Source organism: Brassica napus, chromosome C5, assembly GCF_020379485.1.
Source record: "Brassica napus cultivar Da-Ae chromosome C5, Da-Ae, whole genome shotgun sequence".
In the NCBI taxonomy this organism is placed as follows: Eukaryota; Viridiplantae; Streptophyta; class Magnoliopsida; order Brassicales; family Brassicaceae; genus Brassica; species Brassica napus.
This window is the reverse complement of record NC_063448.1, coordinates 51962180-51979974: the sequence shown is the minus strand read 5'-3', so window position 1 is coordinate 51979974 and position 17795 is coordinate 51962180. Positions and strand designations below refer to the sequence as shown.

General features: G+C 40.0%; 4 protein-coding genes and 1 long non-coding RNA gene across 5 annotated transcripts; 2 read left to right on the top strand and 3 right to left on the bottom strand.

The window, feature by feature from the left end:
* Positions 1 to 5229: 5229 nt before the first annotated feature.
* On the bottom strand, positions 5230 to 5736 carry LOC125587348 (translation initiation factor IF-2-like). Its single transcript, XM_048757612.1, has 2 exons — positions 5469 to 5736; positions 5230 to 5357 (listed from the first exon to the last, which is right to left on the bottom strand). The coding sequence occupies exons 1-2, from the start codon at positions 5734 to 5736 to the stop codon at positions 5230 to 5232; spliced, it is 396 nt and encodes a 131-aa protein (XP_048613569.1).
* A 3303-nt stretch (positions 5737 to 9039) lies between these two features.
* On the top strand, positions 9040 to 13141 carry BNAC05G42140D. The gene is made up of 5 exons (XM_013784723.3): positions 9040 to 9509; positions 9963 to 10132; positions 10210 to 11282; positions 12671 to 12748; positions 12847 to 13141. Exons 2-5 carry the CDS (start codon positions 9973 to 9975, stop codon positions 12898 to 12900), a joined length of 1365 nt encoding a protein of 454 aa, XP_013640177.1. The 5' UTR covers positions 9040 to 9509; positions 9963 to 9972; the 3' UTR covers positions 12901 to 13141.
* On the bottom strand, positions 13041 to 13818 carry LOC125587906. The gene is made up of 2 exons (XR_007324318.1): positions 13690 to 13818; positions 13041 to 13497 (listed from the first exon to the last, which is right to left on the bottom strand). It is a non-coding gene; the product is annotated as an uncharacterized LOC125587906 (long non-coding RNA).
* On the top strand, positions 13804 to 15413 carry LOC106452551 (dehydration-responsive element-binding protein 2B). The gene is made up of 2 exons (XM_013894703.3): positions 13804 to 13977; positions 14309 to 15413. The coding sequence occupies exon 2, from the start codon at positions 14350 to 14352 to the stop codon at positions 15283 to 15285; it is 936 nt and encodes a 311-aa protein (XP_013750157.1). The 5' UTR covers positions 13804 to 13977; positions 14309 to 14349; the 3' UTR covers positions 15286 to 15413.
* LOC106452552 (protein trichome birefringence-like 32) lies at positions 15362 to 17401 on the bottom strand. The gene is made up of 5 exons (XM_048759272.1): positions 16864 to 17401; positions 16610 to 16781; positions 16201 to 16400; positions 15949 to 16107; positions 15362 to 15870 (listed from the first exon to the last, which is right to left on the bottom strand). The coding sequence occupies exons 1-5, from the start codon at positions 17316 to 17318 to the stop codon at positions 15528 to 15530; spliced, it is 1329 nt and encodes a 442-aa protein (XP_048615229.1). The 5' UTR covers positions 17319 to 17401; the 3' UTR covers positions 15362 to 15527.
* Between the last annotated feature and the right edge of the window lie 394 nt (positions 17402 to 17795).

The window sequence follows — 17795 nt, the reverse complement described above, 5'->3', positions numbered from 1 at the left end:
ACAAGTTGAGTTTATCGCATATTTAGAACAAGTTAAATATTATACAGAAAAGTTTTTTACTAATACCCCCTTAACAATGTATCACTGTTGTACATATAGTTCTAAATCTAACATGCATTATAATTTTAAAGTGATTACTGGTTAAGTACGTTAGACAATTTATTTAGGGAGTTTGATGTCCCCGGATAAGTATGAATCAAGTTTCCCGACTTAGGTTTTGAAAATTATTATGATTTTTAACAACGTTTGCATTTGGTAGTGAAACATATAACGTTTATTATATGTAACCGTGGACGCAAACAATAACAAAAAAAAATAATTGTGAAAGAGAAAGCTTCGAAGGAAGCAACGAGGAAGGTCTCTCATGCGTCTTTTTGTGGATGTGGACACGCACTTAATTATCTTTTGGCGTCATTAGGTCAAAATGGTGCGACGATAAAAGGATATTAACAGAACTAATAAAACAAAACTAATTGACTGGAAGATAACACCAAGAAAACTCATTCGTTATTTAATTTGATTGTGATAAAAGCCAAAAGGACGCAAATATTGACATGCACTGAACTAGTTGTGTGTTGGATAATGTCCCCATGCCCAAAAGGACAATATATGGTTTGGAATGTGTGTTATCTCCCTTCAAATACTCAATTTCTATTATAATTCTAATCCACGACAACTAACAATTGTGGATTCATAATCTTCGTATTGGATACATAAGATTTCTCTCAGTTTAATGTAAAGTTCTAGAATTTGAACAAGAATGTACATTAGAAACCAGCTAACGGAAGTTAAAATTAAAAGGAACAGATAATTTGGCAAGAAATTTGGTTTTATTAGGCCAATTAAGTAAGCCTTGAGCCGGTCTAATGACATCTACCGATTTTCTTAAAACTGAATTTTAGGCATGCATGCGTTTCTAAAGTCATAACCCTTGGCATATACAAAGATGGGGTTATAGATGAATGCGTAGATTACGCAGCCAACTTTTCCTGAGAAAGATATTTGTTCACTTAAAACCACGTTGTCTACCCGTTTTCTATAAGTTGTTTCATCATAACCGAAACAGATTTAATTACATGACATGTGATGATTCCTTTACTATACAACAAAATAATTTGGTAGGAATATTAATTAGTAATAAAAGAACAGGGAAACTGTGTGTTTATTTCTGAATAATAAGTTCTTTTTATATAGGAATTACAAGGAATAGAAAAATGGAAAGAGTACAAAACTTAACTCAAAAAAAAATAGGAAAACTAAAGATAACAAGAAAAGAAAAACGTCCTAATCCTAAGTCGGTCTAAACCGACCGACTCTCTCTCCTCTTGGTCGCGGCCGCGGCTGGGCCTTGTCGTGGCTGATGGGCCTCCTTCTTCTGGTCTTGGTTAATAGCAATCCACTCCATGATTTATAACACTCCCCCTTAGATGCTATAACCATATGAGTTTGTATCATGCACGACGTTGCCTTATTAAAACCTCTTTAGGAAAACCAAAAACCCAATGTGGGAAAAATGGAAACCGTAGGCATGAAAAAGAGTACAACACATGACACTCCCCCTGATGAAGGCATCACTGAAGATCCTTCAGCTGGTGCATTCCTATCTGATGAACCAGCTTCTTGAACGTTGAGGTTGGCAGAGACTTGGTGAAAAGATCGGCTGAATTGTCACTGGACCAAACTTGAACCACTTGAACTTCTTTAGCCTTCTGCAGGTCGTGGGTGAAGAAGAATTTGGGCAAGATGTGCTTTGTTCTATCTCCATTAATATATCCATCTTTGAGCTGAGCTATACAAGCTGCATTATCCTCATAGATGATCGTTGGCTCTTCTTTTTCCTTTCCCACGGCCAGGCCACTCTCCTTTAGGATATGGTCGGTCATGTTCCTCAACCACACAAGCTCTCGGCTTGCTTCAAACATGGCTATGATCTCGGCATGATTAGAGGATGTGGTCACTAAGGATTGTTTTGTGGACCGCCAACATACTGCAGCCCCACTGTGCATAAACACATATCCTGTCTGAGATCTAGCATTGTGTGGGTCAGATAAGTACCCAGCATCTGCATATCCGACCAAGCTATCTCCTGGTCGGCTCATATAGAACAATCCGAGGTCCTTTGTTCCTTGCAGATATCTGAACAGATGTTTTATTCCGTTCCAGTGCCTAAGTGTCGGACATGAACTGAATCTAGACAGTAAACTCACGACAAAACTGATGTCTGGTCTAGTATGACTAGCCAAGTACATTAAGGCTCCAATGGCACTTAGGTAAGACACTTCCGGTCCGAGTGTCTCCTCGTCTGGCTTCTTTGGTCCGAATGGGTCCTTCTCTAAGTCTAAGGATCTCACGACCATAGGACTCGACAAGGGATGAGCCTTGTCCATATTAAACTGCTTGAGTATCTTTTCTGTATATGTCTTTTGATGCACAAGGATTCCATTGTCTATATACTCAAATTGCAGTCCTAAACAGAACTTAGTTTTTCCTAAGTCTTTCATTTCGAATTCTTTCTTTAGACATTCGACTGTTTGGGAAATCTCTCCAGGGGTTCCAATTATATTCAGGTCGTCCACATAAACCGACATGATCACGAAGCCCTTGCTGTCGAATTTATTTATAAAAATACATGGACTTATTGGATCGTTCTTATAACCCTCTTTCATTAGGTACTCTGATAATTTGTTGTACCACATTCGACCTGATTGTTTTAAACCATATAAGGATTTATTCAGCTTAATACAATGCTGTTCTCGAGAACCTTTCTTATATTTGAGCTCAATACCCTCTGAAACTCTCATATGAATTTCATTATCCAGTGTACCGTACATGTATGCAGTTACTACATCCATTAGGTGCAGATCAAGTTTCTCTTTCACGGCCAGACTGATTAATCTGCAATGTAGTTGCATCCACCACAGGGAAGTAAGTCTCCTCATAATCTATTCTTGGTCTCAGTGAGAATCCTTGTGCTACAAGCCGTGCTTTGTATCTCACTACTTCTCCTTTCTCATTTCTCTTTCTCACAAAGACCCATTTGTATCCCACTGGTTTGACATCTCTAGGTGTCACGGTTATAGGGCCAAAAACGCCTCTTTTCTTTAATGATTCTAACTCCACGTTTATAGCTTTTTTCCATTTGATCCAATCTGATCTTTGCATGCATTCATATATGGATGTGGGTTCTAGATCCTCATCTTTTTCCATGATCTCAAGTGCTACTTTATATGAAAACATATCATCGACGTCGATATCTTTTCTGTTCCATTTCGTTCCAGACATTATATAATTTATAGAGATCTCTTGACTGTTCGGCCCTTGTGTCCCATGAAATTCGGCGTCCCGAACCCCATCATTTGGAACGGTCTGATCATTTGGTGTGGCCGGCTCACTTGGCTCGATCGTTCTGGTCGGCTCGGCCGGTCCATCAATGTTCTGGACAGTTTCCTTGATGCTCTCGGATCCAGCACCTCTCTTGGACTTCTGAGGCTGTTTATCTTTGGAACCAATAGGTCTACCACGTTTGAGACGTTGTGTAGACTCTGTAGCCACTTGACCTTGTCCTTTCTGGACGTCTATTCTTATTGGTGCATTACAAGCCGGTATGTATGACTTTGTCACTCTATTTGGGTCAGCAAATGAATTTGGCAGTTGATTAGCTAGGTTTTGAAGATGTATAATCTTTTGGACTTCCATATCACATTCTTTAGTCCGAGGATCTTGCCAAGATATTGATGGTCGAGACCATTCTATTTCATTGCTCAACTGGCCGTTATCTCCCCCTAAGGTCAAATATGTGGACTCATCAAACTGTGAGTCTGCGTATCTGGCCTTGACAAATCACCGGTTGTTGGCTCAAGATACTTTATAATGGTTGGGGAGTCATATCCAACATATATTCTCATCCTTCTCTGTGGTCCCATTTTCGTTCTCTGTGGTGGAGCAATAGGAACGTAGACGACACATCCAAATGTTTTGATGTGGGACACGTCTGGCTCATGACCCTTGATTAACTGGGATGGTGAATATCTATGCTCACTAGATGGCCTGATGCGAATCAGTTCTGCTGCATGTAATACTGCATGTCCCCATGCTGATACCGGGAGTTGAGACCTCATTAGTAATGGCCGGGCTATCAGCTGGATACGTTTAATGAAGGATTCGGCCAAGCCGTTTTGTGTATGTACATGTGCCACAGAGTGTTCTACACTTACCCCCATGGACATACAATACTCATTAAACGCCTGGGACGTAAACTCACCAGCATTGTCTAGACGTATAGTCTTTAGAGGAAAGTCTGAAAAGTGTGCCCTCAGTCTTATTATCTGAGCAAGCAGGCGTGCAAATGCCAGGTTTTGTGTGGATAGTAGACAAACATGTGACCATCTGGTTGATGCATCAATCAGAACCATAAAGTATCTGAACGTCCCACTAGGTGGGTGTATTGGTCCACATATGTCTCCCTGAATCCTTTCCAGAAAGTTTATGATCTCTTTATTAACTTTGGCTGGTGATGGCCTAGTTATGAGTTTCCCTTGTGCACATGCTGCACATGTGAGATTGTTTAGGACAACTCCTTTAAACGTGTGCCCTTGTGAATTCATCATCAACTTTCGCATCATGTTATTACCGGGATGGCCAAGCCGGTTATGCCATAGAGTGAAAATTTCGCAGGCATTAGCCTCGATCATACTGATCTTTGCATAGTATAGACCAGTAGTCATTGCAGGTATGGTTTCTAGGATCTTTATGTTGCCTTTGGTGAACGAAATTATATTAAGGAATTCTTCATTTCCTTCTTCCCATGTTTCAAGATGAAAACCATTTAACCTTATGTCTTTGAAACTCAATAAGCTTCTTTTAGAGCTTGGAGAATACAAGGCATTTTTGATCTCTAGATGAGTGCCATTAGGCATCAGTACATATGCATGGCCGTGACCTTCAATCAGGCCGGCTACACCTGCAATGGTGTGTACGTTTGCACTTTGCATCGTGAGATTTACGAAATATCTTTTGTCTCTAAGTATTGTGTGACTTGTGCCACTATCCAACACGAGTATGCTCATATCATCTTTCATTTCTATAAGTAATAGGATTTCTAATCTTAGAGACTTTATAAAACTTTAAAACTTTCTTTATTAAAGTTTCAGAACACCAACAATAAAATTAAAAACACCAAAGCAATCATAAAGCAATCATAAAGTAATAAAACAAGTCGTATCAAAAATTTTAGTCTTTGAGACAATCAGAAGTCTCAAAATCCATTTGGTCATCTTTAGCAATGTCGGAATCATCATCAGCCTCATATCTGGAATCGTGAACCATGTGAGCCTTCGGGTTCTTATTCTTAAGACTTTCTTGGTAGAGCTCACACAAGTGCTTAGGGGTTCTACAATTCTTGGCCCAATGGTTGTCCATCCCACATCTGTGACAAACGGATTTGGTCGAGTAAGACGGTTTGGATATACCGCCTCGACCTCGGCCATAACCGTCTCGGCCACGGCCGGGATTGGAACCACGACCACGGTTATTGTGGTTTCCTTTCCGGCCGGCCAAGTATTTGTCTCGGCTGTTCGAGTAATTGTCACGATCACGGTTTCTGTATCCACCTCGGTCTTTGCCATGTGATCTCTTATCATTCTGGATGTAATTGCACTCGTTGGGATCTTTCTTTTCAACCTCATTGGCCTCTGGTAATGTTGTTGTTCCAACAGGTCTAGCTTCACTGTTCTTCATCAGGAGCTCATTGTTTGCCTCGGCCAGTAGCAGGCACGAGATCAGATCAGTGTATGTGGCGAAACCTTTCATTTGGTACTGCTGCTGCAGTATTATGTTTGATGAATGAAATGTAGAGAATGTTTTCTCAAGTAACTCATCTTCGGTTACAACTTCACCACAAAATCTCAGCATTGAGACCGTCTTAAATAAGACTGAATTGTACTCATCCACTGACTTATAATCCATGAATCTTAGATTCTTCCAGTCATTTCTAGCCTTTGGGAGTAACACCATTTTCTGGTGATCATATCTATGTTGTAAAGCATCCCAAAGCTCTAGAGGATTTCCATCGTAATGTACTGATCTTTTAGACCTTCAATGAGATGATGGCATATAATACTTATAGCCCTGTACCGATTCTTATCGGTCTCATTGTTACCCTTGATGATTGTATCACCAAGTCCCTTTGACCTTAGACTGATCTTTGTATTTAGCGCTCACTGCAAGTAGTTATCTCCGGAGAGATTAAGGGTTGCATAGTCTCTGTTTGAGATTTTCGACATCTGAATCACATTATCATTCACAATTTAGGTTCATAATGTGATCATGTGGCCGCAGGGTAATTAACAAGCTCGGCCACAAACCTGTCTTACGCATTTATGAAAATCAAGCAATCTAATTGACCATGGTGCTAATCAATCATCAAGCCACACGGTCATGTAGTTATACTAATGCAAACGGTTTCAACTTTTTATAAACTATATGCTGGTCGATCCTTTTAAAACAGTATGAATGCAATCCATATTCAGATTCATATGTCAATGCAAGCAACCTTATCTAATTCTAGGGTTTTGATTAAACACTAGTAGAAGTCGATTTTAAGATCAAGGTTTCAAGGCCTTTAGGATTTAAGTTCTAGATAGATTACTTTAATCAATTTAACAATCCTAAACCTCAGATTTCTCAAATCAATCAATCAAGCAAGAACAAATAAAAATCCAATTCAAGCTTTAGGTTTAGGGTTTTCGATTCCAAAATTAGGGTTTCTTAAATTCAGATCAGAAACGAATAATCAATCAATTATGTTCTAATGGAATCGATTCTGGTTACTAGTTATAAGATTTGTATATTTTAATTATGTAATTTCTAGGGTTTCATCAAGAACAAAGTTTCCATAATAATGGATTAGGGTTTTGATCTTTCTAGGTTCTCAGATCTAGTTATACCTTTGCTTTGTAGAGGTTTAGAACCGGACCACCAAAGAAAAGGGCGAGAACGGACGGAGCTTCAAGACGGGAAGATCGGACGCTTGCAGGCTCCTATCGGGTCGCGGAACCGGGATGGTCGCGAGCTGTCGGCTTGTCTCGGGTGCAAGGTCTCTTGGACGCGGGCCGTGTGCTAATCGGGTTTCGTCTGAGTTGGAGCATGAGCTGGAGACGTCGAATCCGAACGGACAGAGGACGTCTAGGGGTTTAGATGGATCGTCTGAGTTTAGAACAAACGAAGAACGTTCTTAGGGTTTTAGAGTCGCCGGTTTTAAGCTTTTAGGTTTCGATTTTGGTCTCAGGGTTTTGGAGGCTATCGTGCTGATAACGTAGTGTAAAAGAATGGAGAAACTGTGTGTTTATTTCTGAATAATAAGTTCTCTTTATATAAGGGTTACAAGGAAGAGAAAAATGGAAAGAGTACAAAACCTAATCCAAAAGGAAATATGAAAACTAAAGATAACAAGAAAAGGAAAACATCCTAATCCTAAGTCGGTCTAAACCGACCGACTCTCTCTCCTCTTGGTCGTGGCCGCGGCTGGATCTGGTCGTGGCTGATGGGTCTCTTTCTTCTAGTCTTGGTTAATAGCAATCCACTCCATGATTATAAATATTTAATGAAGTCTGTGTGTGTGACCTTGGTGCGCATGAAGAGAGGAATTTTTGGTGGCCTCACGGAGGACACATTGACGGCAGATGTTCTATGCCACAGTTGACCTCTTTTCTTGATTGCTAGAGGAATGAAAAAATTATGATTTCATTATTCCACTGAATATGTCACGTAAATTACTATACTTTTCTAATTAGTATTGTATATAAACAATATTTATACTACTATTTTAAGTGTTAGCGACATAATATATAAGTAACACCAACGCGTGAAGACCCTCATCAAATTTGGAAAACCAATAAAAATGAAACACATGAACTCTATCAAAATATGACAGTGTTTGTTTACATTTTCAACTACTTCAATGTATTCAACTCGTTTGAATTTACATATAGGCCATGTTCGTTTGGTCAGTCAACTGATCCATCTGGGTAAAGGTGAATTTTGGTGTTCGTTTAGTGTGAATTATCGGTACATCCAGATGGATCAGCTGGGTGAGTTTCGAAAACTCAGCTGAACTTTAAAAAAAAACTGGCTGAGTCTTCACCATGCATCCAGCTGCAGCTGATTCAGTCAAAAATGGTTAATGACAAAAATGACCCTGCTACACATAACCCTAAAACTTTTGTGCCTCACTCTCATCTCTCACGTAACTCTCTCTTGCGGCCAATCTTCTTCTCCTCCGACCTCTCTCCGGCGAACTCTCCGATCTCCTCATGGCGACCTCTCCGATCTCTCTCTCCGGTGACCTCTCTCTCCGGTGAACTCTCTCTCAAGCTATCTCTCTCAGGCGCTCTTTCTCTCTCTCTCCCTCTCCGGCTCTCTCTTTCTCAGTCTCTCTCTCCGGATCTCTCTCTCTCTCAGGGGCTCTCTCTCTCCGGCTCTCTCTCTCTCTCTCTCTCCGGCTCTCTCTCTCTCAGGCGCTCTCTCTCTCTATCTCAGGTGCTCTCTCTCTCTCAGTCTCTCTCTCTCTCAGGCGCTCTCTCTCTCTCTGGCTCTCTCTCTCTCAGGCGCTTTCTCTCTCTCTCAGGCTCTCTCTCTCTCAGGCTCCGGCGACCTCTCTCTCTCAGTCTCTCTTTACGACTCTCTCTCTCTCTCAGGCGCGCTTTCTCTCCGGCTCTCTCGCTCTCTCTGTCAGGCGCTCTCTCTCTCTCCGGCAACCTCTCTATCAGGCTCTCTCTCTCTCTCAGGTAAGAGTTTCTAGGATCTCTGTAACCTATATCCTATAAGTTATGTTGTGGGTTTTGTTTGTTATGATGTTAGTTGTGTTCATGTGATACTTTTGCAATGTGTATGCTGTTAGCTGTGTTCATGGGTTTATGTTTACAAATTTGGAAAACCAATAAAAATGAAACACATGAACTCTATCAAAATATGACAGTGTTTGTTTACATTTTCAACTACTTCAATGTATTCAACTCGTTTGAATTTACATATATTCTCTAAGGAAAAAAACACCCCACACTACAGTGTATTAAACTCTTAATAAATTCAACACTCTCCTTTGATGATGGTCTAACATGATGCCCCTGCAACTGCAACGTCTTGATTCGCTGAACGATATTACCGAAACTCCCCTATAAACTTTCCATTTTAGCATCAGATCCCAAAACACAAAAGGGTATTATCGTCTCGTAAAGATTTCTATTTCGCGCCAGTTTTGCTTGTCTAGGAAAATTAGCAGCGTTACTCTGTTTCACTCTACTATCTTCCTTTTTCAAAGTCCTCTTCAACTTTCTCAGACAACATTGAAAGAACCCTAAAGCTTTAGTTAGCTTTAACATTCAATCTCTCTCTTGAATTTTTTTTCCTGATCTTCATGCATTTCTGAGCTGAAATCTGCAGGAAGTGTTGTCTCTGACGATTCTGGATCTGCTTTCTTCTCTTCTCTTCTCTCTTAGGATCGTTCGGTTTAGGTAAGGAGTCGTGATCTATCAGATCTTCCATGAACTTTCGATTTGTTTGTTTACTGAGTGTTTCTCGTCTTATGTGTGTATGAGATCCTTTGATCTTTGCTTAAGTTAGTAGTAGATCAATGGCGGATCTAGAAAATATTTTGAATTGGAAACCTTATCATAAAATTTGAATTAGTTCAGAGACTTTTTCATGATAATGTCTATAATTGTAAATAGATGTGAAAAGTTTGATTTTATTTAAATAAATCAAAATAATTATCCTAATTCTTTTTGATGGAATTTAAGCTAAATACTTTTAAAGAAATTCAAGATTTTGAACTAATTATTTAAAGAAAATTAAACTTAATCCGGGATACGTGACCATGTTCATGGTAACATCATACTTGTGTTAAACCATTCAGAAAAGACTTTTTTCTTTAAGCTAAAACACTTTTGATTTTCTCTCTGTTTCAGGTGAGAAGCAATGGGTGCAGGGAGGAAGACAGAGACCTATAAGCAAGAGGATGTCCAAAATCTATATGGAACTATGTCTGTAAGGAAGCTTCAGAAAGGAGATCTCTGCGGTGTTATATTTGGATGCAAGTTCAGCACTATCAAAGAGTGTCACGCTAAGAACTTGTTTGGTTAGTTTCTCTTTAGCAAAATCTTTAATCTTTTGTAACGACCATGTTTTGATAATTAATTTTTGTTTTGTGATCAGGCTTACCAGGCCCTCACATGGCTTACATCAAGAACATTGAACCTGGTCTGACGCTGTTCTTGTTCAACTACAGTGATAGAACACTTCACGGCGTCTTTGAAGCCGCGAGTGAAGGAAAGCTGAACATTGATCCCAAAGCTTGGTCTCATAATGGTACAGATCCAAGTCCGTACCCTGCTCAGGTAAAGGTACGTGTCCGAGTGAAGTGTGAGCCGTTGTCTGAAGAAACGTTTGGACCAGTAATTGCTGATAATTACAAGGATGAGAAGATCTTTTGGTTTGAACTTGACCGAGTTCAGACAAACAAGCTGCTACGTTTGTTTAAACCATCACCATATGTAAGGGCACCACCATCAACATCCAAACATGTTGTTGCATCACCATCATCATCATCCAGAAACGCTATTCCGGCTTCTTCTCTTGTGGAGATAGGTGACTCAGGAGGAGCGCCACGTGTTGATAAGTGGAGCAGTCTTTTTAAACAAGACTCAAAAGATGGAAAAACTAAAGAATGTGAAGTAGCTCAAAAACATGTGTCACAATCTGGTCCAACTTACTCATCGGTTCTCAGAAATGCGAACAGTGAATCTTCAGCTAGACGTGAAGCTCCATCACAAGCAAGTAAAGGAGTTTTGTCCTCACGCCAAGATGTCATAGTCAACACTTGCGAACAACAAAGTTTCCAACCACCGCAAAATGGGACTTCTGCTAAGGCTAAGAATATAATAGGACCTAGCACGGGAACTTCTGCCGAGGGTGCATATTCAGAGATTGACTGGGATGCTGCATCAAATTTTCATGCCCATCTGAAAGGACTCAACATGATTTTGGAGGATACTAGGGATAAGGATGGTTACAAGAGTTTTGACAAGGGTAACAACACAGGATTTGCTTCTTCTTCTTCAATGATGCAAAATGATTGGGAAGATGAGAGGGTGTCTTGGGAATATGAGGAAGAGAATAATATAGATAAATCATCGTGTGGGTCCTCGTACGTTACCGCCATGTCAGGGGACGCATTTGAAGACAATGGAGAGGAGAAAGAGAAGCTTTGTATGGATGTCTTGAGTGAGGTAATTAGTTGACTCTTGCTTAAGGTTATTTCATAAAATTTGGAGGCTTATAAATAGGGATCTTAATATGGGTTCAACCTAACAGGGTTACCCCTAACCCTGCAAACCCATTTGTAACCCTAACCCTCATTTTTTAAATAGGGTTTAAACAGGGTTGGCCCTAATAGGACCAGGGTTTAAATTCTAACCCTTTTATTTTGATTCACACAACTATTATACAATATTTAATAATGTTTTTTACCAAAAGAAACTTAGAGTCGAGTTTTCTCGCCTAAAACTAAACAACGAAATTTTCCGTCGAAACCGCAAAATCGAGTTTTCAACAAAAACAACAAAATCGAGTTTTCTCTCCAAAAACGCAAAATCGAGTTTTTCGTCAAAACTTTAAAATCGAGTTTTCCCGCCAAAAAATCAAAATCGATTTTGCGGTTTTGGCGGAAAAACTCGATTTTGCGGTTTTGGCGGAAAAACTCGATTTTGCGGTTTCGGCGGGAAAACTCGATTTTGCGGTTTGGGCGGGAAAACCCGATTTGCCGGTTTTGGCGGAAAACTCGTTTTTGATGTTTCGGCGGGAAAACGCGATTTTGTAGTTTTGGCGGGAAAACTCGATTTGCCGGTTTCGGCGGGAAAACTCGATTTTGCGATTTTGGGAGGAAAACTCGATTTTGCGGTTTTGGCGGGAAAACTCAATTTTACGGTTTTGAGGGGGAAAACTAGATTTTGCGGTTTCGGCGGAAAAGTTGATTTTGCTGTTTTGGCGGGAAAACGCGATTTTACAGTTTTGGTGGAAAAACTCGATTTGCCGGTTTTGACAGGAAAACTCGATTTTACGGTTTTTGCGGGAAAACTCGATTTTGCGGTTTCGACGGGAAAACTTGATTTTGTGGTTTTGGTGGAAAAACTCAAATTAGGTTTTGGCGGAAAAAACACAATTTTTGTTTTTTGACGGAAAAACTTTATTCTTAGTTGTGGAGCAAAAACTCGATTTTGCGATTTTGGGAGGAAAACTTTTGATTTGATGCTCAACAAATTGGCGGAAAGAATCATATCATATCTTAATTTTTCTAGTTTTATCTTTAAAATTTAAGAACAAAAATAAATGAAATATTTTTTTCAATTAAATGAGTTAACCCTGGTATCAGCCCTAACCCTTGATTATAATAGGGTTAAAATAGGGCTGGGTTAATATAGGACTGGGTTTATAATAAACAAAAGAGGGTTGAGCCCTGACCCTGTAGTTAACATCCCTACTTATAAACAATTTAGTAAAAGTTTATATAGTTTTTTTTTTTTAACAAATTGAAGACTTATACACTGATGATTTACTAGCCTACGCTGAAGACCGGCTCTCACTATTGAAAATATTTATGAACTATATTTCTTTTTAGATATGGGCGGAAGTGAAAGAGATGAAGCAAACTCAGATGAAACAAGCTGAGTATATGATCTCGTTGCAGATGGATCAGGTAAAAAAAAATACAACTTTGTAAAACTTGTAAATTGTCACTTTCTTTTGTTTCAGGAGCTTCAAATACTAGTCTTTTTGTGTGTGTTTTTCTTGCAGCTTGAGTCAAGAAAAGAGATACTTCGACTGAAAGGGCTATATGGAAGTTCTTAAGCAACTAAGCAAGCAAGTGGTAACAACGAGCAGAGAACAAAATTCATGGAGTTTGCAATTCACTCTACCTACCTACCTTCCTCCTCTTTCTGATAAAACTGAAGGAAAAAAGAAGTTTGAATAATGTTTTCGTGTGTTCGAAGCTTGTCATTGAATATCTCTTGTTGTGTATTGTATCCTTTTGACTTGGTGTGCTTTCAGTTTCAACTTTCAAGTAATGTTCTTCGAAAAGCTATAATTAGGGAGCAAAATGTTCGAGTCAGGGCTTCTTAAACGGCGCGACTTAACGGCTGTAATAGTTCGACTTAAACCTTTTCTAATAGCTGGGAGCTGGTTTAACCAAATCGACCGGTTCCATTACTGAGTCGATAATAGATTGATATAGATTCATATATATGGAGCCGTTTATGGCTAAAAGTCCAACAAGCTTTTTATAAGTACGCAGGCAATTACGTGGATGCTTGTCAGAGTTCCTGGCCGTGACAACAAAATTAAAGAGAGACACGTGACGGACATGCAGAGCTGCAACTTTGACCAGATTACGGCTGATTGATATCTTTACATTCTAATGCTATTATATGCGTAGAAAGCGTTTTCCTAAAAAAAAGTGCAGCACACACGATATGATCAATATTCAATTCACATAAAATTTTGTGATCAAAACCAAATACTATAATATCATTGTCAAAAACTAATTGAATTAAATATGTCTCTTGTGTCTGTGTGTCTGTGTGTGTGGGCCTGGGGGGAGGGAGGGTTATCCACTATGCTAAGGATTCAATTGCTTACCCGTATGGAGAGCGTGTTTTGTGGTGAGGATTACGACACGTGTCGACATATGAGACATATTGACTAGTCTCGCATTATCCAGAGAAGGTCTATAAATACCCTCGACCCCGTTGTCGAATAGAACTTTAAATCTGAAAGAGAAAAAGAGTAGAACGAACGCGAAGAAGATAATACAAAGTAAGTACAAATCGATCGTCACACGCGAACAACATCACCGAAAAGGAAAAGCGGGTGTTGACCATTGAAGAAGAGATTCGACTCGAACTTTGAAGTTATCAATCCCAATAAGTACGTCGAAATTTTCGATTCAGTCTTCTAGGGTTTATGTCTATTATGTTACTCGCTTTCTTTTAACTAGCTTGATCACCACGATTAGGTGTAAAAAAAGAAAATTGGAAATTCAGTTTCGACTTTTCCTCCTTTTTTTTCTATAAATAAAAGACAAAACAAACTTGGTGGCCAAGGAAAAAACATACTTGGTGGCCAAGGAAAAAACATACTTGGTGGCTAAGTAGTTTAGTTTCCGTGTCTTTAATATATTATAACTCGTTCTCCTGTTTTCTAGAATCCTTGAGAGAGTTTTCTGAGCCCTAAGCTTTTTTTTTTTGGTTTCTTGTAGATTATTTGATTCGCTTCTAAGAAGAAGAAGGAGAAGAAGAGATGGCTGTTTATGACCAAACAGGAACCCACACAATAACAATATCAAGGAAGAGGAAATCAAGGGCTAGAGCAGACGGTACAACAGTAGCCGATAGACTAAAAAAGTGGAAAGAGTACAACGACTCTGTTAACGCTTCCTCTACAAAACAAGGAGAGAAACCGAAACGGAAAGCTCCTGCCAAAGGGTCTAAGAAAGGCTGTATGAAAGGCAAAGGTGGACCAGAGAACTCCCACTCTAGCTTCAGAGGAGTTAGGCAAAGGGTTTGGGGTAAATGGGTTGCAGAGATCCGTGAGCCTAATAAAGTAAGCAGGCTTTGGCTCGGCACTTTCCCTACCGCGGAAGAAGCTGCTTCTGCTTATGATGAAGCTGCTATGGCTATGTACGGTCCCTTGGCTAGGCTTAACTTTCCTCAGCAGTGTCTTGGCTCTGAGTTTACAAGTACGTCAAGTCAGAGTGAGGTGTGTAGGGATGAGGATAAGGCTGTTCTTGATGTGAAGCAAGAGGATGTTGATTGTAAAACTAGACCAGTTAGTGAGATTAAAGATGTCAAGGAAGTATGTGGTGGGGATGAACATGGACATGCCTATACAAGGCTGAATGAGTTTGATGAGGAGTATTGGAGCAGACTATCAAATGGATTAGAGAAACCAAAGGAGGAGGAAGAAGTGATACAGCCGCAGCAGGAGTTAGATATGCTTACTGTTGCGGATTATGGTTGGCCTAGTGATATGCAAAACGAGCAGGGTTTTTGGGATCCGGATGATTCTTTTGATCTTGATGAACTCCTTCGTGATATTGATGTAGGCCTGTTAACCGGCAATGATCCCTGCCAAAACCAAAGCCAGGTACACACTGGTGGTTATGATTCACATCCTCTTCAGATGGAGCCACAAGATAATCATGAGTTCTTTAACTTGAGTTCTCTGGATCCTTGAGAGCCTTGAGGGGATGAATAGTCTACAAGACTTGCAGTAGAAGTTGCGTATTTGATCATATAGTAGCAGCAAGAAATGGGTGTTAGTTATTTGATTTCACAATGAAAAATATCAATGTTCAAGAAGTAGCTAGAAGCTTGAAGCTTTATAAAACTAGCGACTAGATTATTTGGGGTTAACAGAATTACTGGCTACTCGGATTGTATACAAAAAATCACAAATCTTAAGAAAAGAAAAAAGAATCAAGGATAAAATAACTTAGCAAAGAGAAGCTCATTCCAAGTATCTTGAAGACCAGGCAAGCACCAGTGTATACAATCCGAGTAGCTAACCGGATTAGCTAGCTGCTCTTTCGTCAACGGGCTCCACTGCTTCTTGTATATCGACGTGTGCGCGTCTTTCCTATACCCTGAGAGCTGCGTAATGTTCAGCACCGTCACCGGAAAGTCCTTTCTCCCGTCTAGCTCCTCTCCGATCACTTTCATCAACGTTTTGCTGCAGTCCGATGGCCAATGGTCCATGTCTTGGATCGGTGTCGTTTGGTTGTAACAGTTTTGCCCTCGCTCCCCTCCCCAGTCCTCGCTCCTGATCATAGAGGATCAAAAAGATGTTCTTGCAACTTAAACTAAGCTAACTCATAGTTTCTAGATAAGTGTTACTGACTTGTAATGAGTAGGGGACATGGTAGCGAAGAAGACTCTCGTCTTCAACGGATCCATATTCTTCTTCACCCATTTAACCATAGTCTTGAGCGCCATACGGTAAGCATCCTCGCTCTCCATCTCAACGATCCTCTTCTTCTCATCCTTGAACGAACCTTCCCTTCAAATAACAAATCCAATAAACAATCAAAATCACTAGTAGTATTCGAAAAATTAATAAACTTCATTGATTTGTATTTAGTACAGTACATACAAGATCTTCATCTTGAAACCAGTCCTCCACCACAAGTAAGTGTTGAACACAACCACGTCAGCGCCACGCCAGTGCCTACCGTGAATGTTGATAGAGCCCTTCCTCACGATCCGATCCGAGACTCTATGAACGGTAGCGTTATCTGAATTCGATTCGAGAAGAAACGGTGCCCAATAGAACTCAATCGTTGCATTGTAATCCTACATTAAAAAAAAAAGGAACCGATCTCGAATAAGAATCTATTTTTTCATCAATAATTTAGATTGAAATAGAGTAACTCTATTATAGCGTAACTTTTGTTCAAATGGTATTAGTCGATAACAAAGTTACTCTATTTTGGCTTAAATTATAGAGTCCGAGATGGTCTTAGCAAGAGCGTTTGTTTCTTCAATGGCTTTCAACGAGATACCTTGAGAGAGAAGACGGTGAGGGAACCAAAGGTATCCATGGATTTGGAACGATCCGGGATCTGAGAATGGAGAAGGCAGACGAGAGAGACGTACATCCCTCTGTTCAAGGAGTCTCCGACGAACATCATCTTCTTCCCTCTTAGACTCTCGAGCATCATCTTCGCATCGAACCTAACGCAATCAAACAACAACAGAGCAAAACCGGATCTGAAGATCGATCACTATAAATTGAATCTAAAATTTGGAAACTAACGAGGGGAGCGAGCAGGAGTCAGGCTGCCATCTCCACGAATCGTAGTCTCTATCGAGACGGCCATGCGCGCGGCACGTGAGCTGCGGCTGGATGTACGGACACTCCGATTCTTTGTATAACGGCCGCGTTGACTTGTCTTTGACCCAATCGCCTCTGTACACGTCGCATCCCTCCGGCGTCTTCCCCACCGCAAAAGCCGGAGGTGGAGGAGGAGGAGGAGGAGGGTCGTTCGCTTGGTGGAGGATCGTCGTAGTCGTCGGGGAGTGAAGGGAACGACGAGAGAAGTAGAGGAAATCGTGGCAGTAGATGAAGGCGGCGAGGAGGATGAAAGCGAGGACGGTGTAGAAGAAGTGAGTGAGACGGCGTTTCTTACGGAGAGACGAAGAAGACGGTGACAGTAACGACGGCGATGTTCCCATTATTTCTTTCTTTCTAATAATGTTTTTGTTTTTCATCTTTTCATTATGTCTTCTTCTTCGCTTTTTAATTGTATTTTTGTATTAATTTTGCAATGAAAAGTTTTTCTTCTTTTTGGGTAACTTTTTGAAATGAAAAGTTTTTGTTTCGTTAAAGATGAAATCTGGAGTTATACTTTATATTCATGTTTTTTCAGCTAGCTTTTCTGTTTAATCAGTTTTTTTTTTAATCAAGTGTGCCATTTGCACGATCTTAAACCAAACCCATGTGGTTTACCATGAGTTGTCACGACTACTGTGTTTATATTTAATTCGAACTACAAACAAAAAGTTTATAGGAGTATTATAATGGGGAACTTTTTTGAATCTGGACATTTTCATGATTCTTATGTTAATCTGCCGATCTGAATTGTGTGAGTGTGTGACTATAGTGAATGATAGCATCTCTGCATCTGAGACATACTACTAGTCAAGTGGGATGAAGAAAAGGGCATTTCTAAAATTTAACATGTTTAC

Coding starts and splice junctions, on each gene's coding strand:
- LOC106452552 (XM_048759272.1), bottom strand. CDS start 17,318: ATGAAAAACAAAAACATTATTAGAAAGAAAGAAATAATGGGAACATCG. Junction 16,782..16,863: donor GACTCCTGCTCGCTCCCCTC/GTTAGTTTCCAA, acceptor TGATTGCGTTAG/GTTCGATGCGAAGATGATGC. Junction 16,108..16,200: donor GGTTTCAAGATGAAGATCTT/GTATGTACTGTA, acceptor TGTTATTTGAAG/GGAAGGTTCGTTCAAGGATG.
- LOC106452551 (XM_013894703.3), top strand. CDS start 14,350: ATGGCTGTTTATGACCAAACAGGAACCCACACAATAACAATATCAAGG.
- BNAC05G42140D (XM_013784723.3), top strand. CDS start 9,973: ATGGGTGCAGGGAGGAAGACAGAGACCTATAAGCAAGAGGATGTCCAA. Junction 11,283..12,670: donor GTATGGATGTCTTGAGTGAG/GTAATTAGTTGA, acceptor ATTTCTTTTTAG/ATATGGGCGGAAGTGAAAGA. Junction 12,749..12,846: donor TCTCGTTGCAGATGGATCAG/GTAAAAAAAAAT, acceptor TTTTTCTTGCAG/CTTGAGTCAAGAAAAGAGAT.
- LOC125587348 (XM_048757612.1), bottom strand. CDS start 5,736: ATGAAGAACAGTGAAGCTAGACCTGTTGGAACAACAACATTACCAGAG. Junction 5,358..5,468: donor TTATGGCCGAGGTCGAGGCG/GTATATCCAAAC, acceptor AGCTCTACCAAG/AAAGTCTTAAGAATAAGAAC.